Source organism: Uloborus diversus, chromosome 7, assembly GCF_026930045.1.
Source record: "Uloborus diversus isolate 005 chromosome 7, Udiv.v.3.1, whole genome shotgun sequence".
In the NCBI taxonomy this organism is placed as follows: domain Eukaryota; kingdom Metazoa; phylum Arthropoda; class Arachnida; order Araneae; family Uloboridae; genus Uloborus; species Uloborus diversus.
Window position 1 is genome coordinate 33,382,896 of NC_072737.1, and position 20,434 is coordinate 33,403,329.

The window sequence follows — 20,434 nt, forward strand, 5'->3', positions numbered from 1 at the left end:
TTTATACATTTTTTAAACAGTCATAACACCTTACACTAATAAGATAAATAAATACCTTTGTGCTGAACAGTAATGTAAGACGAACAACGTTGGAAGAAGCACAAATTTGCAAATTACAGCAGACACGTGTTTCGGCGTTACAGGGAACGCCTTTTTCAATGCAAAAAATAATGAGCTTTTGGATGAAAAGACATCCGAAGCTCATTATTTTTTGCATTGAAAAAGGCGTTCCCTGTAACGCCGAAACACGTGTCTGCTGTAATTTGCAAATTTGTGCTTCTTCTAACATTGTTCGTCTTACATTACCTTACACTAATATTAATGTTACGAAGAGGATATGGGAACTGTTCACATGTGCATGTGACATGAACACACAAATGTTGTGTGTTCACAAGTGCCCCATCATCTACTTTCGAACTAAGTTGCATGAATAAAGAATTCTTAATTTATTTCAAAAAATGAATATTGTCATTAATCTACTTGAATGTTCAAAAATGGTTTACAATAATTAATTTAGCTTATTCGTTAGCTTAAAATGTGTTTTTATGTGAAAAAAAGGTGACCTAATTGCATCAGCATTTGCTGACACAAAACAGCTGTCACTGCAGGAACATAAACTGGCTCTTTACTCTGAAAGTTTGGCTAAGAAATAGGACTGGTACTTGAGAATTTTTCAAGATCTTTTGCGTGACGTTATCCTAGTAAAGGGCTGTTCACTTATCGGCCGTCCGTCCCGTCAATACCGTTTTTTGACGTGACGCACTGCCGACGAAAGCAGAGTAGCATTCACATACGGTCGCCGTTCATCAATCACGTGACTGAATTTACCCACCAGAGAGAAGAGCGCACTGCTTAGCAGAAACCAATGAAATGCTGTCCCACCTGTGACGGCCATCAGATATCAAGGTTCTTTTGATCCAAAACGGGTCCCGTCGAAGATGGCTTGCTGTCATGGCACCCAGCAAAGAAAACCTGTTTTGGGTGGAAGAAATCGGTGCGGACGTAACGGACGGCCAATAAGTGAACAGCCCTTAAAACATTCTATGTTCACATGTGCCCCGTGCTCATGCTCTCTTTCTCCTACTTTTTTTTTTTTTTTGATGAACTCTTGAAGAATTGTTACTATTTTAAATTAAATTTGTCTAATTTATATTGGACTAGCAAAAATACCCGGCGTTGCCTGGATCAGTAATAATTATGAGAAACAACCGTTACTTGCCCTTGTTTTCTGTTTTAAGCGAAAGAATTTAAAACAAACCATTTTGATGTGATTAAAAATCGAGCTTCTTCCTTACTCATTAAACTAAAATAGCAGTAAGTATAAAGAACAAAATAGTATTCAATTAGAAACGAAAGCACGACATTTAAGCATATACAAATTTGAAGAATTTTCGAAATATGAAATTAAACTTTACATGTTTAAAAAGATTTATCTGTTAGTATTGTTTTTTTTTAAAATCTAAAACCTTCTCTGTATGGCTATTGATGTACGAAATGTTTTAAAAAATGTAGCCGCCCGTGTTCCCCTTACACTTGCTTTAGTTATTTTGGGAAATTTCAATTTTTGTGGGCACTTGGTGCGGTTTAAAATCTTACCAAATTTGCGAGAATCATTTCCGGACGCTTTCGATAATACTCCCCCTCCTTACTAATTTTTATTATAGAAATACTGTTGCCAGATGCTGAGATACTTTTGGTCAAAAAAAAAAAAAAAAAAAGCGCTAAACGGTTTCATCCAAAATGTTTCAAAAATAAGTAGTAAAATTTGGCGATTGTTTGAAATCGTGCAAAAAAAAAAAAAAAAAAAAGGAAGTTTTTGTGCGGTTTATGGATTTGCCTAATTTAGTTGTTAAATTGTTTTACACAGTATTTTTTTTTTTATAAGTATCTTTAATTGGCGATATTTTGTTTATAAGGTGAAAGCTGAGAAACATTATTACGTAGTCTTTGGGCTCAAAAACAGCGACAGTGGAAAAAACTGCCAAATGCATCAGCTACTGAAATCCTTCTGAAAAAATTCTGGCGATATTTCTGCTGGTTGGTTGGATATAGTGAGCAAGTGTCCAACCAGCATAAATAATAATAATAAACCATTAATTACATAAGTTCCGTTTAAAAGTAAAATGATCAGCCAAATCCATTTATTTTTAGCCAATCTTGTGGAAAAACGTTACTTTAAGATTTGGCTTGAGAAAAGCCTCAAAAAGTCAGACGAAACGCAAAAATATTCAACAATACAACAATTCTTGGGAGTTGAGATGACACACTAAATAATGACTTGGGTTGATGAAAGCCTTCGAACAGGGAACAAAAAAGCTCATAACTCGTTTTTTATACAACTTAGAAACTTCGAACAGATGCTATCTTCAGCAGAAAAATTGGCGCTTTCGATGGACATATAATGTTAATATGTGCACGTTTTTTTCCACCCCCATATTGGGGCATTTATGCGAAAATTGGGACTAAAATTGGAATAAAAAGGGAACTATCAATCGGATTTTTTTCGAACTAGTCTATAAACCTTCCCAGTACCAAACTGAACAAACGGTGAAAGTTTCAGCCAAATCTGCCGGGTAGTTTCTGAGATCTTAGGGAACAAATTTACCAAACTCCATTTTTATATATAAAGATCTGCACATGTATCTATTATATCTAGAGATGTAAAAATTCTGTAAATTTTGAAGTGGTGGAAAAAAAAACATTTTTTTCCGTTTTTTTTTTCCTGGAAAAATTAGACGGAACGGAAAAATTGATTTTTTATGAATAAAAATAAGGTTTCTTAATGATATTGTTTTTTTCGGAACATATAAAGGGTTAAGCATTAAAAAGTATAAACATTTCAAACATCTTCTTTTTCTGCTTGACAGAAATACACATACAGGTAATAAAAAAATAGCCTTTTTGCTTTATAACTGAGAACTTTCTTGGTCAAACACCAGAAGTCCAATCGTCGTTCAACCAATAATATTGGGTAAGGTGTCTCTAATCATAACAATTGCATTTTCTATTTTAGATTGCCTTTGAAACTTGAAATAATAATAGTAGTTATTGACACTCAAACATAATTGATATTTTTTGAAAAAAAAAAAAAGTATGATTTCTCTTCCTTGCAACGTAGCTTTACTGGACTTTACTGTTTGAAAATGAAAGCTATTCACTTTGATTTTTTCCAATCCAGTCTAAATCCAAATAAAAACTAAATTGGTTTTTCTTTCTCTCTCCAATCCAAACCAAAGCTGCGTAATGGTTTTTAAAGCTGAACCAAAATTTAAACTGGAATTTTAGTTAGCTATACGGCCGTGCTAAGCACAGTAGTAAAAGTATAGTCGTGCCTGCAATTTTGAACAAAAATGAGTTATTGCAACCAAGTTGTTCACTGCTTCGTATATTCCTTAATAAATAAAATGTTTTAGAGTCATTTGATCGGGAACTATTTTTTTTTTTAAATTCTAAAAAGAAAAAAGTCACCTGAATCAAATTTATGGATGAGCCAAACTTTAAAACTCAATATCTCAGTTTGAGCTCAACTCCACTTTTGTGCTTAGCACGACTGTTAAACATTTGGGTCGCACATGCAGCAAAAACGTAGTTCTGTGATTAAAGTTATGCTTGTTTGTTCCATGAAGAAGGAAAATAATTTCTTCACTAAGGATATTGGTTTTGCTAAAGAAGATTTAGTGTGTGAAAGTTCTCTGTGTGGAAGTATCATTAACAAAACAAGACCTTCATTTTTCTCAAAACTTGCAGGAAATGCAATTTATTTAAAATTCCTGTCGCAAAATTCATTGATAAATAAAGCTTATTTTATAATCATTCAGCAAAATACGTATTTTGGTGTTTCGAGGAACCTCTTTTTAGTCTACTTTCCCAATAAAAGTCAGAAAAAGAAGAAAAAAGCATGAAAGAAGGCTTAATGCATCTTAAAAATATCGCGAAAAACAAAAAAAAGTCAAAAATAAATAAAATAATTAAATAAATATCGAAAAATTAAAAATTGGAAAGTAGGGTATTGAGATGGGAAAAAATGTCTGTCGGTCTGTCTGTCTGACCCCCCCCCCCCTAATAACTTTTGAATGAATAGTCCGATTCGAACAAACTTTTTTTTGTTCGAAAGATCTCGGCGAGGACACCTCATTCCCATACATAACTTTTTGATTTGAACTATTTTTTGTTCAGTTTTGAACAGTTCAAAAAAACTTAACATTAGCGCCTACGGGGAAATTCAAGGCAATTCCGAACTGTGAGGCGAATTTGCTTCAAACAAACTTTGTAGGAAAAAGCTTTTGATGGAAAACTCGTATATAAAATATCTTTTTGATTTGAACAATTTTCCGTTCAATTTTGAACAGTTCAAATCCCTTAACATTAGCGGATAGCCTACGGGAAAACTGAAAGTCAATGTAGAAACCGTACTTGAAGGCGGATTTACTTCAAACAAATGTTGTTGAAAATAGCTCTTGACGCCAAACTCCAGACTCCGACTCCGAGAATTTAGGGGCACCTGACTCCAAATCCGACTCCTGTGCTCGACAATTAATCGGACTCCGACTCCCCGACTTCGACTCTAACTTCGTAGCTTTGGCAAAAATTTATACACTTAGGACAAATGACTGACTCCGATTCTTGGATATTCGTCTCCGACTCCTTTATCCCAAGATGAGATTGACTCCAACTCCGACTCCGCAGCTATGGTTTTAACTGTGAAATAATTATTGTTGAAATGACTTGTTTTTATTTTCACGTGAAAGTTTTAATTTAGGTATTCAGTTTTCGGCGAATAAACTCGCAGTCATTTATGTTTCTACATAAAGATATGCGTAGACGACTGTTTTTTTTTTTTTTTTTTTTTTTTTTTTTTTTTTTTTTTTTTGACAATGAAAATTATTTCTTTAAGTTGACATTTTATTGTTTTTATTTATTTTGGTAAGTGCATTAATGCATTTAAAAAATTATTTTTGGCAACAGGAGAAAAAGAAGCGATTTTTTTTTCTTTTTTGATATGATGTATTTATTTTGAGGAACTTATTAATTTTAATTTTTATTTTTTGGTTTTGAAAGCTGTTTTGAAAGTTTGGTGTCCCTTACTAAGAGGTTCTACTGTATGTATGACTGTGAAGGACCGAAACTGAAGAATGTTGACTTTTATTGGTGGTTCACTGGACGTATTCAGACTTTTGTTGATTTCTTTTTGCTTTGTGAATGTAGATATTCAAACTAATGTCGACAATTGCCAGATTTCGCACTTCCACGGTAATATGTGCAGTATTTCAACGATGTGCATCTATTTGGACAAGCTCTACCTAGATGTAAACAAGGCAGTGCTGGATATTCGATTTTTCACAGTCGGTGCAAAAACTTAAAACTGCTGCCCTTACCCATCGTCCTTTAAATTTTTGTATCGAATTTAAACGAAAAAAGACAAAAAAAAAAACAATGAAACCTTGCCGCCCCCAAGAAGTTGCCACCCCTGGGCAAGGGTCCCGTCTTGCATCTCTCCGGCACTGAAACAGGGTGACCTTAATTATAACTATCCTGTACTTATGTGCCACAGTGACGAACTATTATTTGCCTTCTCATCTCAAATTAATTATTTCAGTTGGAGCTTTGCAGCTATGTCTACTGCAGGAGCTATAGACAATGCGAGAGAATTAAGCTACATCACACCTTTTAATACTTCGCCATTGTTCCCTCTTCTGCTTTTGTCACTGACGTCACAGAGACATACACCTAGAGTGAAAACTAGATTCCGTAGTGAATATGACTACATCATAGGTAAGAATCATGGATTTTCAGTTATAATAAATGAAATAAATCATAGAAAGGTAGCCAATTAAAATGTCTCTTTTCTTTGATGTTTTTTTTAAATGTTTCGATATTCTTGTTATAAATCAAGATATACTATTTACATTAAGATTCTATTTTTGTAAAAGTGCATTCAAAGTCAAAGATACTCTTTTTAAAATATGACAGTCATGCTTACCGAGAAAAACGTTCGATTATGCCACACCCTTTAAGACAATTGGCACCAAAAACTAATCAGCACCAATTCTCATTAGAGTACATTAGTGGGGCGTTACTTTTTGAGTCACGCTGCCCACAAAAAGTTCTCTACAAACAGTCACACACTTGCACAGACATTTTCCAAAAGGTTCAAAATGGGGTGAGCACCACTTAAAATGTAAATCGGTGAAAATTCGAAACATAAATCTTTTTGTCGAATCCAATATATTTCCTTTTGTATCCAAAGGATATAGAAGAAACCTAAAACGAGCATTAGTTTTCATTACGTTTTTATGTTGAGGCCAACATGTGAAATAGTTGTTAAAAATGTGAAAGTGTCCACGAGATGTGGGTGGTCATGGCGCAAACAGTGAATTGAAATTGAATAGTCATTTGAGGCAGTGAGAAGCAAAGGGATGCAAGTGGACGTTTTCACGTTTTGAGTAAAACGCGTTTAAAGATCAGCTCCTAGATAGGCTTTCATTGAAAAGTTTTTCTAAATCATGCTGTATAGCAGTAACTACCAGGGCTACTAGTAGCATCTCTTGCTCCAAGACAGAGGAGAGGTTCACCTACCATGTGTACTGGTTATCTCCAAACTTTTAATTTTGCCGCTTGCATCCCTTTGCTTCTCACTGCCTCATTTAAAGAAGGAAATAAGTCTGAAAATCAAATTTTTGAGAAATCAAACCAATTTGAAGTTTTTCCTCTATGATCGCCAAATTTTTACTGGGACTTAAGAACCCTATTTAGAGCACAGAAGACAAAACATTAATTGAAAGCAATTTATGTCTATCCAAAATGTATGCAGAGTTGAATAAGATTTTTGGAATTATTTCTTTCTGAAGACTTATGAAGTTTCAACAGGTAAAAAATAGTAAATAACTTATTGAAATTTAAAACATATTTTCTTTTTATTACAGTATAAATTAATGTGAAAAGTAAAAAGACTAAGACAAAACTAAAATTGAATGAATGCAATGAAAGTGAACGAAGTCAATCATCCACTGATTGATCTTTATTATGATGAGAAGTTGTAGGCCAAGCTACCATTAACACTTAGAATGGTTTCTCATCGTCAGGAATGTATTTGATTAGTTTTTTGAGATCCTCCAACTTTTAACGATTAACTTGCAGTTTAGCATGGTTAGCATGGTCTGTAGAGAATGTTAAAAAAACCTTTATGATCGTCAAGACATTTCAAGAAAAAGAGGAAAAAACATGAATGAATGAATAGCTTTACAATTTTCATGTAAATTTTATTCATTACAATTTTCATGTAAATGAATAGCTTTACCTGAAAACTGAATGAATGCAATAAAAATGTACGAAGTCAATCATCTACTGATTTATCTTCATCATGAGATATTGTCCAAGCTACCATTAACACGTAGAATGGTTTCTCACCGTCCGGAATGTGCTTGGTTAGGGTTTTTTTTTTTTTTTTTAGATCCTATAACTTTTTGCTATTAACTGCTAGTTTGGCATGGTTAGCATGGTCTGTAAAGAATGTTAAAATACTTTTATGATTGCCAAGACCTTTTAAAAGAAAATAAATAGCTTTACACGTGTAAAACCTTCATAAATTAGTTTCATACTATTTCATTATTCCCCCTTGATGCAGTTGGAGCTGGTTCAGCGGGGGCAGTAGTAGCAAGTAGGCTATCCGAGGTGGCCTGTGTGAGTGTTTTACTACTAGAAGCTGGGAACTCTCCACCGATTTTGTCGGAAATTCCTGCGATTGCCCGAAGTTTTGTCGGGAGTGATATTGACTGGAAATATCGCACGACACCGCAGAGGAACACGGCAGCTGGACATATCAATAGGGTGAGTTATAGTTAGAAGCCACTCATTAATTACGTACGGATGATTTTGGCAATTTTTCACCCTCCCTCCCCCCATGTAAGGGTACTTAGATTTTTCAACCCCCCCCCCCCCCCCCCCCCCCCCCCGTGATATTTTTACGTAAGATTCCATTTCGTTTTCCAAAATAATAAAATAACGAATCTACCTATCTTCTATCGCTGAAATCGTTATTAAACTCACTATTATTAAATTAAACCTTATTGTATCAAGAAATATTTGCTGAAGAGTTGGAATCTAGACTAAATGTTTTTTGACTTTTTTTTTTTTTTTTGTACATGATGCGATACTAATTAAAAATAAAGCATGCCATACATAGTGCGATTTTTTTTTATTTTTTTTACATCATTCTTTGTAAAACTTTGTTTAAGCGCGATATAATTTTTGACAAAAAATGAGCAAATGATCGCTACTTTTGACGACTTGGACTTTGATTCTCTGGTAGCCATTTTCAACGGGATGGTCACCAGTTGGCAACTGGCAACCGCTAAACTAAAGCTTAGCATGCAATTTTTGATTGCGAAAACTTTAATCTGTCAGAAAGAAATTCAATTTTTTATGTCTATATTTTGTTTTGTGAGTATGTAATATACCGTGTGGTGAAATATAAGAGCGGGAAAGCTCCCTTCTTCTCATTGTAAGACTTATGGTCGCACGAGTTGTTTTACGTCTTAGCCTTCATTATAAAACACTGAATAATAAGTTTACTGTCTGACCACGGATTGTATGGAAAGCCAAACATCCGTTTTACAGCCGGAAATGGACGAATCTATTATTTTTACCGATGTCAATTTTTGCAAAGCAGAGTCTCATTCAAATGAGTGGAATACGAGCATCAAATTTTTACTTTTCCCCTTATTCACATAGATTCGTCTTATTTGGACGTTTGAAAATTCCATACAATCCGTGGCTGGACAGTATTTTTAGCGCGAATCAGTCTTCAGAACAAAGAATAAAATTTCATTAAAATATTTTGCAAGTGATTTGTAGAGCCCGGATTAAAAATGCACAGATGCAAGTGCACGCGTCATATGCAATTGTATATTTTTGATTTTTTTTATGCAAATGCATATTGCTACATTAAAACGCCAATTTTTTGAAATAAGTGATAAATATTACTGCAATTTTCTAATGCTTTTAGATTTTTAAAACCGTAAAAAGAAAAGACAACAGGGGATTCAGAGAGTTAATTAGTACCCTAAGTTAAAAGTATTTGTTTAGGGTATGTTAATAGGTCAGAGCATATGATTCGATTGAGTTGTTTTTGAGTTGTAGTAGCAAAACTATAATGGTGTTTTTTTTTTTTTTTGAACAAATTGTTCGAATTTGCTCCAGTAAAAATGCGTTTAAATGAGAAAAAATATTCGTCAACAGCCTAATCTAAAATTATTTTTATGTAAAAAAAACATTATTAGTGCATATTTTTTAATTTTCACTTATACTTAAGGTATTTTAGAACATAATTTGTATGCATATTTTAATGATTTTTAGTGCATGTAATCTGGGCTCTAGCTGTTGGCAAAAATACTGCAGTTTGTTTTTAAGAGAAATGATTATAGATCCCGATATAGAAGAGTATTGTATATTATTTTTTCTCAAGATTAATGAATAATTTTTAATTTTTTTATGAATATTTGTTTTTACGCAATTGAAAAAAAAAAAAAACGTGTAAAAAGGAAATAATTGCATGAAGCAAAAAACACGAAAATTCAAAGAGTGAAAACAGCCGGATGTAGAAAAGTTGTGCACTCATACTATTAAGAAAAGTTTAAAAATTTTGAACGATCAGATAATATCTTCAGCCTCCGACGCGACGGCTAGTTGGAAATTCAAAATTTTAGAAAAAAAATGCCCTTTTGCCTATTATTTTTGATAAATATAAAACTTCATGGACCAAAAGAATTAATGCTAATAGGTTAGATAATGGGGTTGTTTCCTTCAGTCAAAAGTACTACTTTTAGTCACTGAAATTGATAGAATAAGCAAAACTAGTATGCTGTGGCTATCACGAAACTTTCTTCTGTATTTTTCTTTTTTTTTCTGATCCCTCCCCATGCTTGATGAGGAAGCAATATTCCCAACAAAAACAAAATTACACATGCAAAAACTTGACGACCATCCCAATGTCTGAATTATTGCAAAAGCAAAGCAAAGAGCGAAAATTGAAAGTTATTTTAAAAGCCTTGCTTGAATTAATTACAAATATTTTATTTGTTAACAAACATAAGATGGCAACAGTTAAAAATTTTAAATCATTGAGATAATATTTCCGATCATTTTCATACAGTTAAAATCACGAGAAATACGTAGACGACAATCTATTACGATTTATCTTTCTTATTGCTGCATTAAAAAAGCTATTTTTATTCGCAAAAAAAAATTAATTTGAATTTTGACATCTTGAATTCAAATTATGTTTTTCGCAATCGCGAGTGTGTGTATGTAGGCATGTGTGCTTGTATGTGTGTGGGAGGGGGGTGTTTGTGTGTACGGGTTATGTGTATGTGTGTTTGTGTCTGTGTGCTGGCATAAGTGTGTATGAATGTGTGTGGGGGGGGGGTATGTGTATGTGTGTGTGGTGGGTATGTGTATGTGTGTGTAGGCATATGTGTTTGTGTCTGTGTGCAGGCATGAATATGTGGGTCGTTGTGTATATGTGTGTGTATGTATGCGTGTGTATATGTGTTTGTGTGTGTATGTGTTTGTGTGTGTATGTGTTTGTGTGTATAGGTGTATGTGTGTATAGGTGTATGTGTGTATGTGTTTGTGTGTGTGTATGTGCGGGTGTGTGTGTGTAGTTGTGTATGTATGCGCGTGTGTGTAGGACATGGATGCAACCTGGAGACGGCTTTCGCTAGAGGAGCAGCATCGTGAGGAGCCAGCCGGTCCACGGTGATGGTGCGGAGGGTGGCGGTGGGAAAATAAAATGATAGGACATCAAAAACAGTCAAATGAAAGCAATAAGCAATCGTGATTGCTCAAAAAAAAAAAAAAAATCAACACCTCTTGGAGCGATTTGTGTCAAAATTGAACCAACGCCTATTTACATATGGATTCACATATATTCCAAATTTCAACCAGAACGTAGCATTACTTCTTGAGATAGGGCACTCACAATGGAAAAAAAAAGAACGGGGGATTGCGCTACCTACTTTTTAGCTGTTGACACCAAAACAAAATCACTCTTATACCCACTAAGGGCTACTTGCCGATAAATTTTTCTTTCATTCCGTTCATTATTTCTTGAGATACAACAGTCACAATTGACGACAAAAAACGTTCTATAGCTCAACCCCCGTTTGAGTTATTGACACCAAAATTGAATCAGCGTCTGTTCTTGTTAATGGCAACATATGAACCAAATTTTGTTTGATTCCGCCAGTTACTTCCTGAGGAATAGCAAGCACACGTAACTCAAAAAACGTCCTATTGCTCCACCGCCCCTTTGGAGGAATTCGCGCCAAAAACCAATGGGCACAAGTTCATATAGCGGCACATATGTGTACCAAATTTCGTTCGATTTCATGCGGTACTTTTTGCTGTAGAGCGGCCACAAAAAACTGGTCACACACAGACGTGACACACACACACACACACAGACATTTTCCAAAAATAGTCGAAATGGACTCAGCATACCTCAAAACGTTCGAATCCGTCAAAATTCGAAATTCCAAAATTTGCACGAATCCAATACTTTTTTCTATATATTAGATCATGGCCCCACTGAATGCGCTGGCGCTTACCAGGCCTTGACAATTTTTGACTTTCTTGTGTTAAACCGGGGCAACTATTTCTGCACTTGAACATGGCCACACTAGATGGAAAAACTTCAAAACTTCATATTTGCCCATCCTGACCGCAAGGAGGCGCCACAAGCCACGGTTGCATCCACCAATCAACGACAAGTTTCAAAGCTTGTTTATTTTAATTAATAAATGGAACATGTAACAAACATCAATATTTCGCAAGATGCTCAGAAATATACCGTAAAAACCAATTCGAATCGAATTAGTAAAGTTATTTAGCTGATTATTTAATGCGTAAATGCTGGATCTAAAGTTGGTTAGGCAATTTCTTTTAATTTAATTTTACATGTTCATTTATAGCTTGTGTATCATTTGATGGATTATTTTACGCTTAATGGAGAAACATAATTATTCAGAGGATTATTTTTTATTTTAATGGACTTTTAGATCTTGTTTCTAGGGCTTATCGCTTCGCTTACAAGTCTTTGAAAAAGACAAAATAGTTTATGGTATCGCCAAATAAATACTTCATATGTAACTTGAAATAGTCCCCGACAATAAATAAAATTGAAACTAATCGCCAGATTAAAAAATGCTCCGCTACGTACCTATCAAGGAAAATTACCCCCCTCCCCCCCACACTTTTTTTTATTTTAAGAAATGCTAGATATTTATAGCTGCTCCTATTGCTATACTATTAGAACAAGATTACAAAAATTTGTAAGCAGATCTTAGATTCCTGCGATACTTGACGGTCTACTGTGTGTGTGTATTTTATTTTTCCAACAGAAAATTCATATCCTAATTTTCGCCAAACTTGGCGATCAAATTTCCTGCAAAGTTTCTAGTTCAAAGCTCCTTTCTCATTCATGCTTAAAGTGTAGAAAATAGTTTTTTATGACGAATTCAATGTTTACAGGATTTTACATCGCTAAATATTTTAATTTTCTTAAAAGTACAGTAAATTTGCGATACTTCGAAGTCCGATAAATCGAATATTACTATAACTCGAAATTTTTATCCAGTCTTGACAACTTAGTCTTTAATTCCATTCTAATTATTCTGAATAACTCGAAGTTAACTTCTTTCAACTCGAAGTTTTTTATAAGATTACTCGAAATTATTTCGAAAGAACGAAAAAAAGAAAAAGAAAAAAAAAGAAGTGACTATGGGAGAATATGTATTTCACCTTCACTTGCAATCCGAATTTGAAACGAATGAAGATACGCACCTTTCCTGAAGTATAATCAGCTCTATTCGAAGTGGTTCCAGCATGCTTTTGATTTTTTCTATCAATATATTTGATTAAACTGTGCATATTGTGCTAAAAAACTTAAGTTCTGTAATTTTATCTGTTATATGTGCATATTAATTAAAGTATTCGATGGTTTTTAATATTAAAATATCAAAAACCAAAACTATCGTTAAGTCAAACTTTCGATAAGTCGAAGTTTTCCGTCGGTCTTTTTACATTCGAGCTATCACAAATCGAATGTATGTTTAAAAATATCATAGAAATGGCAAGTAAAAAAAAATCATATCATTGTTTTGCTTTTGCAACGACAAAATAAATTTTGTACGGAACTCTCCCCTGCTAGGATTTTACAAAATATCAACAGTGTTGATATTTTGTAAAATAACCTGTTCCCCATTTTTTCTAAAAAATTAGTTTCACAAATTCATGTGTAGATATTTGAGGAGTTTCTTTCCCTATTGCATGTATTTGTTAACTGTTAAAAATAAATTTAAAAAAATAATAATAATTTGAATTTTGGCTGCTTGACGAGTTCGAATTAAGTTATTCACGATCATGAATTGCGACAGGATCCTACTCGTTGGGTTTCTTGTTTCTACAAATGGAATGAAATGGAAAATGACCAAGAAATTTGCACCCGTCATGATAGGACTGTTGATTTTTTAGAATAGGTAATACGAGGCCGTAAGAAAGATAAGTATTTTATGGCCGAATCTGACCTTTATCATAAAAATTATTTACTGCGTGAAAACTTTATAACAATTGAAAAATATATTGAAGTAATAGCACCTGGGATGCTATAGGTAAGGTGGGAGCCTGGGGGTGGGGATAGAACCTGAGCTAAAGTGAACGCTCTCCGGTCTGTGCGCCTTCCGATGTGTGTGTGTACACCCAAACCTGTTTTTGTGCGGACTTTTTTTTTTTGTGTAGTTTATAAAAATTATTTATAAAACGAGCGAAAATTATTTATCAAACGAGTGCTTGGTAGTATCCTCAAGTGTCGACTGGGGCATCCGATGGGAAGTCACTGTGACTTTCCAAAAATTTCTTAATTCGGGAAATATTTCGGGAGTCGGCAAAATTATCATCGCTTGGTTTATTTTGATTTCGTTTAAATATAATATTTTGGGTATTTTCTACGTGAGACTTTTTTTATGCAGTCCCTATCCACCGCATAAAAAATATTTTTTAACTCAGTTGCGAAAACTTTTTAAAGCTACTGGTGAAGTTTCAAGCATTTTTTTACACGATTTTTTATGCGGTCCTTATTCACCGCATAAAAAGAGGATTGGGTGTATATATATACATTTTTTTTAATGCTCAAAGCGTGTGAAGCAACAGGGTCGTTTCCGAAATTTTAAGGGTTTTTTTTTTTTTTTTGAAAGAACATTTTTAAAATCATAGGATCTGATCATTTTTTAAAATAACTTGACTAAGTTTAATATTTAAAAAAAAATGCATTAATCGGTGCGCTTTCATTGTTTACGCTTCTGCCGATGACATCACAAATGATGAAATGCCATTCACTGATGCCACTCACAGAGCACAATATTCAATTAGTTTCTTTACTCACAAATGTTGGCAACTATATGATTGATAGTAAGCGTAGAGTGCAATATGTAATTCGCTTCTTGATCATCATAACGTAGAAACGCGGTAGACAGGTGCGCCAAAGTACATCATTTGTGACGTCATAAAGACCATGCCTTATTTTCAAAATCGGACATTTAAAAAAATTAATTAAAAACTAAGCTTCGGGAAAATGAAAGTTTTTTCTAGCTCCATGCTATTTTTATTTATTTTTTGATTATGCTATGAATTTCCTTTTGTAAGAAAAAAAATCTGCACTTTTTCGAAATAGCTCTTGTGCACTAAGCGTTTGTGCATCTCTATGCGTATTGTGCACTAATATAGTACTAAAATCTACACTAAAGTTATTATAACATGAGATGTGCTAAAAATAGAAGGGGAAATAGATAAATGACATTATTTTGGTGTCCGTACAATATTTGTGCGAGAACCACGGACCCGTCGTAGTACCATGTATTAGTCTCACTCTGATTTTAAATGTTTTTAAAATTATGTTAATGGTTCATTTTCTTAAATTGCCATCATATTTTAAACTTTTCTATTGTTCTTCTTCATTTGAAAAAGAATATTCCTAACCAGGCCTGTCAAGTGGGGATATCACGTTGGGGAGGAGGCAATTATGACACCCCTAAATTTTACAAACATACTAAAATTAGGCATTTTGCTCGTATTTTGTTGTTTTTTCCTCTACACAAAACCTTTGCCCCCCCCCCCCGGGAATTTTTAAATGTCGGGCCTGTTCGTACGTTTTTAATTAGATTCTATTCGTTGTAAAATATACACTACATTACGAGAGAAAAGAATGGCAATTGTTAACGTAAATTCCTATACCCCCCCCCCCTCTAATCCCCATCAGGGTCAAAAGGGGCAATGAATGACCCTCTCAAGTTTTGAAAAATGAATGTATTTACAGATTGCGGAGCGTGTTTTTTTTTTTTTTTTCGATGTAATTTATTGAGCAGAAAAAATTCGCATGTAAATGAGCATGTAAAATTAGAAATGAGGGCTGCTTGCCATATAACATCAATCTTAGAACTGTTGTATCCAAAAAGGAAACCCCAGGGGATTTTCAATAAAAAATTTGAAAATTATTTGCAAAGCTTTCAAAAAAAAAAAAGTTTGAAAAAATATATTAAGAATTACGCATTAATATTTAAAAAAATCATATGTTTTCTGTGTTTAGTTAAAATTTTTTATTACACGTAATTTTTGATATGATATTAAAATAACAATAAGAAATGCTCTTCACCTTTGTAATACAATGTTTATTCAGCACTTTTTCTCTTCATTCCTTCTTTTGAAATTAAAATTTTCGTCAAATGATGTACGCCCGATAATAAGTCGAGAAATCACGTATTCACAGATGCCAAAGCGCCAACACTCACAATCACGCCAAGTGGAAACAAAAACAGGGGTAGCCAGTGGCGCCCTCTTTGTTGCCATGAGTTTCAGCGATTGCCACGGCCGTTAAGTATTCAGTGGGGCCATGATTAGATATAGAAGAAAGTAAAAATAAAAACTAGTATGTTGTGGCCACCACGAAACTTTCTTCTATATTTTTCTTTTTTTTCTGATCCTTCCCCATGCTTGACGAGGAAGCAATATTCCCAACAAAAACGAAATTACACATGCAAAAACTTGACGACCATCCCAATGTCTGAATTATTGCAAAAGCAAAGCAAAGAGCGAAAATTGAAAGTTATTTTAAAAGCCTTGCTTGAATTAATTACAAATATTTTATTTGTTAACAAATATAAGATGGCAACAGTTAAAAATTTTAAATCATTGAGATAATATTTCTGAGGGGCCGTGGTAGCCCGATCGGTAGAGTGTCGGATTCGGGGCCGGAGGGTCCTGAGTTCGAACCTCGATGGTCGAAGACCCACCGTCGTCATTAAAGGGGACTGGGCGACGTTAAATATGCTCGTGGTCTCAATGTCCTCCAAGTGAAACGATACCTCTGGGGGTGCTAGCACCAGGTAGCTATTAGCCTGGTCTAGTTCTAAATTCTCATTAACTGTTTGATCCGGTGATGGTGCTGCCATCTATCGGTATATAAAATAATGGAGGCAAGGCACTTAGTATGCAGTCCTCGACATAAATACAGTTGTAGTCAGTTGTGACTCGGAATCGAATAATATTTCTGATCATTTCCATACAATTAAAATCACGAGAAATACGCAGACGACAATCTATTACGATTTATCTTTCTTATTGTTGCATTAATAAAACTATTTTTATTCGCTAAAAAATAATGATAATAAAAATATATCAGCACCTCTTGGCGCGATTGGCGCCAAAGTTGAACCAAAGCCTGTTTACAAATAGATTCACATATATTCCAAATTTCAACCAGAACGTAGCATTACTTCTTGAGATAGGGCACTCACAATGAAAAAAAAAGAACGGGCGATTGCGCTACCCACTTTTTAGCTGTTGACACCAAAATAAAATCAGCTCTTATACCCACTAAGGGGTACTTGCCGATAAATTTTTCTTTTATTCCGTTCATTATTTCTTGAGATACAGCAGGCACAATTGACGACGAAAAACGTTCTATAGCTCAACCCCCGTTTGAGTTATTGACACCAAAATTGAATCAGCACCTGTTCTTGTTAATGGCAACATATGGACCAAATTTTGTTTGATTCCGCCAGTTACTTCCTGAGGAATAGCAATCACGCGTAACTCAAAAAACGTCCCATTGCTCCACCCCCCTTGGAGGAATTCGCGCCAAAAACCAATGGGCACAAGTTCACATAGGTGCACATATGTGTACCAAGTTTCGTTCGATTTCATGCGGTAGTTTTTGCTGTAGCGCGGCCACGAAAAACTGGTCACACACAGACGTGACACACACACATACATACACACACACATACATACATACACACACACATACATACATACACACACACAGACAGACAGACATTTTCCAAAAATAGTCGAAATGGACTCAGCACACCTCAAAACGTTCGAATCCGTCAAAATTCGAAATTCGAAAATTTGCACGAATCCAATACTTTCTTCTATGTATTAGATATAGAAGAAAGTAATAATAACATGGACCCAGAAAATACTTTCATTTTCCCAACAGTTATTCTTAAATTAATTTTTTTAAATGTCCAATTTTTCAAACAAGGCGTGGTCTTGATGACGTCGCAAATGATGCTATTTGGCGCATCTTTCTTTCGCGTTTCCACGTAATGATAATGAAGAAGCGAATAAAATTGTGCTCTACGCTTGCCATCAACCATATCGTTGCCAATACACGTGAGTAAAGATGCGAATTAAATATTTTGTTCTGTGAATGGCAACACTGAAGGGCATTTCATCATTTGTGATGTCATCTGCGGAAGCGTAAAATACGAAAGCGCACCGATTTAAGTAATTTTTTAAAATATTAAACTTGAACAAATTATTTAAAAAATGGTCAGCTCCATGGTTTTAAGCATGCTCTTTCAGAAAAAAAAAGCTTTTAAAATTTTGGAAACGACCCCATTATATCGCGTATAAAGATATGCAATAATTAGACTCCTGGAACTGTATTTTTTGCCTCTGATGTTCGAATGAAAATTTAACGCTTTTGAGAAAAGGTGCAGTTTTGTCTATTGCTTTTATTTCATTTTAGAAGTCAGCTTTAGATGTCGTATTATCTAGACACAACTATTTGTGTTCCTAAGCAATAATCATCATCATAACTGAGTAAACAGCTCAATGTAGTAGTTTCCAAAAATTTAAGAATATTTTTTTCTGAAAGAACATGTTTAAAAACGTAGGATCTGACCATTTTTTATATAATTTGCATAAGTTTTTTTTAAAAAATACTTAAATCGATGCGCTTTCATTGTTTATATTTCTGCCGATAACATCACAAGTGATGAAATGCCATTCAGTGTTGCCATTCACAGAGCAAAATATTTAATTCACATCTTTACTCAAGTGTATTGGCAACGATAGGGTGATAGCAAGCGTAGAGCGAAATGTTTAATTCGTTTCTTATCATAGCGTGGAAAAGCTGTAGAAAAATGCGTCAAAATGCATCATTTGTGACGTCATCAAGACCACACCTTATTTGAGAAATCGGACATTTTACAAAATTAATTAAAAATAACTGTTGGGAAAATGAAAGTATTTTCTGGGTCCATGTTATTGTTTTTGCTTATTCTATCAATTTCAGCGACTAAAAGTAGTACTTTTGACTGAAGGAAACAACCCTATTATGGACCTATGCCTCCTTTTGAAGATTTTAATGACTTCTGATTAATCTTTGATTTCTAGTTTCTTTCATTTAATGCGAGAAAATCAGATTCTACTGAAACTGCCCATCTCAATCGTGGTCCTCCGCGCTTTCTGTTTCTATAGTTGGTCTAAAAAATTGAGCTGTCAACATGTATTCGGATCACACGGGCTCGCTGGAACCTTTTTCGCTTAGCTCCTAGCATTTAGGGAATACCTCTAGCCCCCCCCCCCCAATCCCGATAATGATAACCTATAAAACTACCTTAAAAAAACTTCTAGACAGGGGCGTGCACAGAAATTTTGGTCACAAGTGACTTTTACGGGTCCCCTCTATATTGTTTACCCCTTCATACCTACATATATTTCAACCCTTATTTTAAAAATCTCGGGCCCTCTTTAGGTTTGGGCCCGGGTTAACAGGTGACTTTTCTGCCCCCTTGTGCACGCTCTCCTGCTTCTAGATCATTGTCGTCTTAAATCTTCTTTACTAATAATAAAGCAGAAAGTCTCTCTCTCGGGATCTCTGTCTGTCAAGATCTCTGTGACGCGCATAGCGCCTAGACCGTTCGGCCGATTTTCATGAAATTTGGCACAAAGTTAGTTTGTAGCATGGGGGTGTGCACATCGAAGCGATTTTTCGAAAATTCGATGTGGTTCTTTTGCTATTCCAATTTTAAGAATAAAATTATCATAAGACGGACGAGTAAATTACGAAATTATCATAACGTGGAACCGTAACATTGGCACAAGCCAATTGGCGAGATACGAAATTATCATAACGTGGAACCGTAACATGGGCACATGCCAACTGGCGAGATACGAAATTATCATAGCGTGGAACCATAACATGAGCACAAGCGGCGAGATACGAAATTATCATAGCGTGGAACCGTAACATGGGCACAAGCCAATTGGCGAGATACGAAATTATCATAACGTGGAGTTGTAACATGGGTACAAGAAAATTGGCGAGTAAATTCACCATACATTATTTGTAAATATACAGACGAACAAAAAGAGCTTTTAATTTTCTATTATGGGCAAAGTCGTGCGGGTACCACTAGTAAGTAAATATAGTTAAATTCAAACTTATGTTTTCAGCAAGTAACTTGGCCGAGCGGAAAAACTCTAGGAGGAAGCAGTACAATCAATGCAATGCTGTATCCCCGTGGCAACCGTCAAAATTACGACGACTGGGCAGCACAGGGAGCAGTTGGTTGGAGCTATGAGGAAGTTCTCCCATATTTCAAGAAACTGGAGGATTACGTGGATCCGATATACTTTGAAAATGGTATGATGCTTGAATTTTATGCATTTTTTTACGTACAAATTTAGTTCAAGATTTCTGATCGATGCAATTTTGTGTTAAAATTTAGAAAACTTGCTCAATAGGATGGGAAAGCTTTTTAAAAACGTAATTTGCTTAATAGAATGGTGTAAACTGTGAGCTATTGCAATTTTGAGGTTGAGTGAATTGTTTCTTCGCATGGTGTTGTATTTAGAGAAAAAATGTTTTTAAACATCATATTATAGCTATCGTTAGAGTTATTATTATTATTGTTGTTACTTTCATTATCATCAACATTATTATTATTATTGTTGCTATTGTTATTTGCTAGAAGTTTATTAATCGTTGAACTAATGCATTTTTGAAAGGGGATGAATACTTAAAAAAAGTAATTCAAAGGATATCAAAATAATTCTAAAGTGAATTTAACAAAACAAAACGGCATCGTGC

At 34.5% G+C, this 20,434-nt stretch overlaps 1 protein-coding gene across 1 annotated transcript in view; it reads left to right on the forward strand.

The window, feature by feature from the left end:
* LOC129225915 (glucose dehydrogenase [FAD, quinone]-like) overlaps positions 1 to 20,434 on the forward strand; it is a 45,803-nt gene that overhangs the window by 2,608 nt on the left and 22,761 nt on the right. Inside the window, exons 2-4 of the mRNA XM_054860447.1 lie at positions 5,597 to 5,772; positions 7,625 to 7,827; positions 19,798 to 19,987. Coding sequence (XP_054716422.1) covers positions 5,613 to 5,772; positions 7,625 to 7,827; positions 19,798 to 19,987 — 553 coding nt within the window. The 5' untranslated portion in view covers positions 5,597 to 5,612. The remainder of the gene's footprint in view (positions 1 to 5,596; positions 5,773 to 7,624; positions 7,828 to 19,797; positions 19,988 to 20,434) is intronic.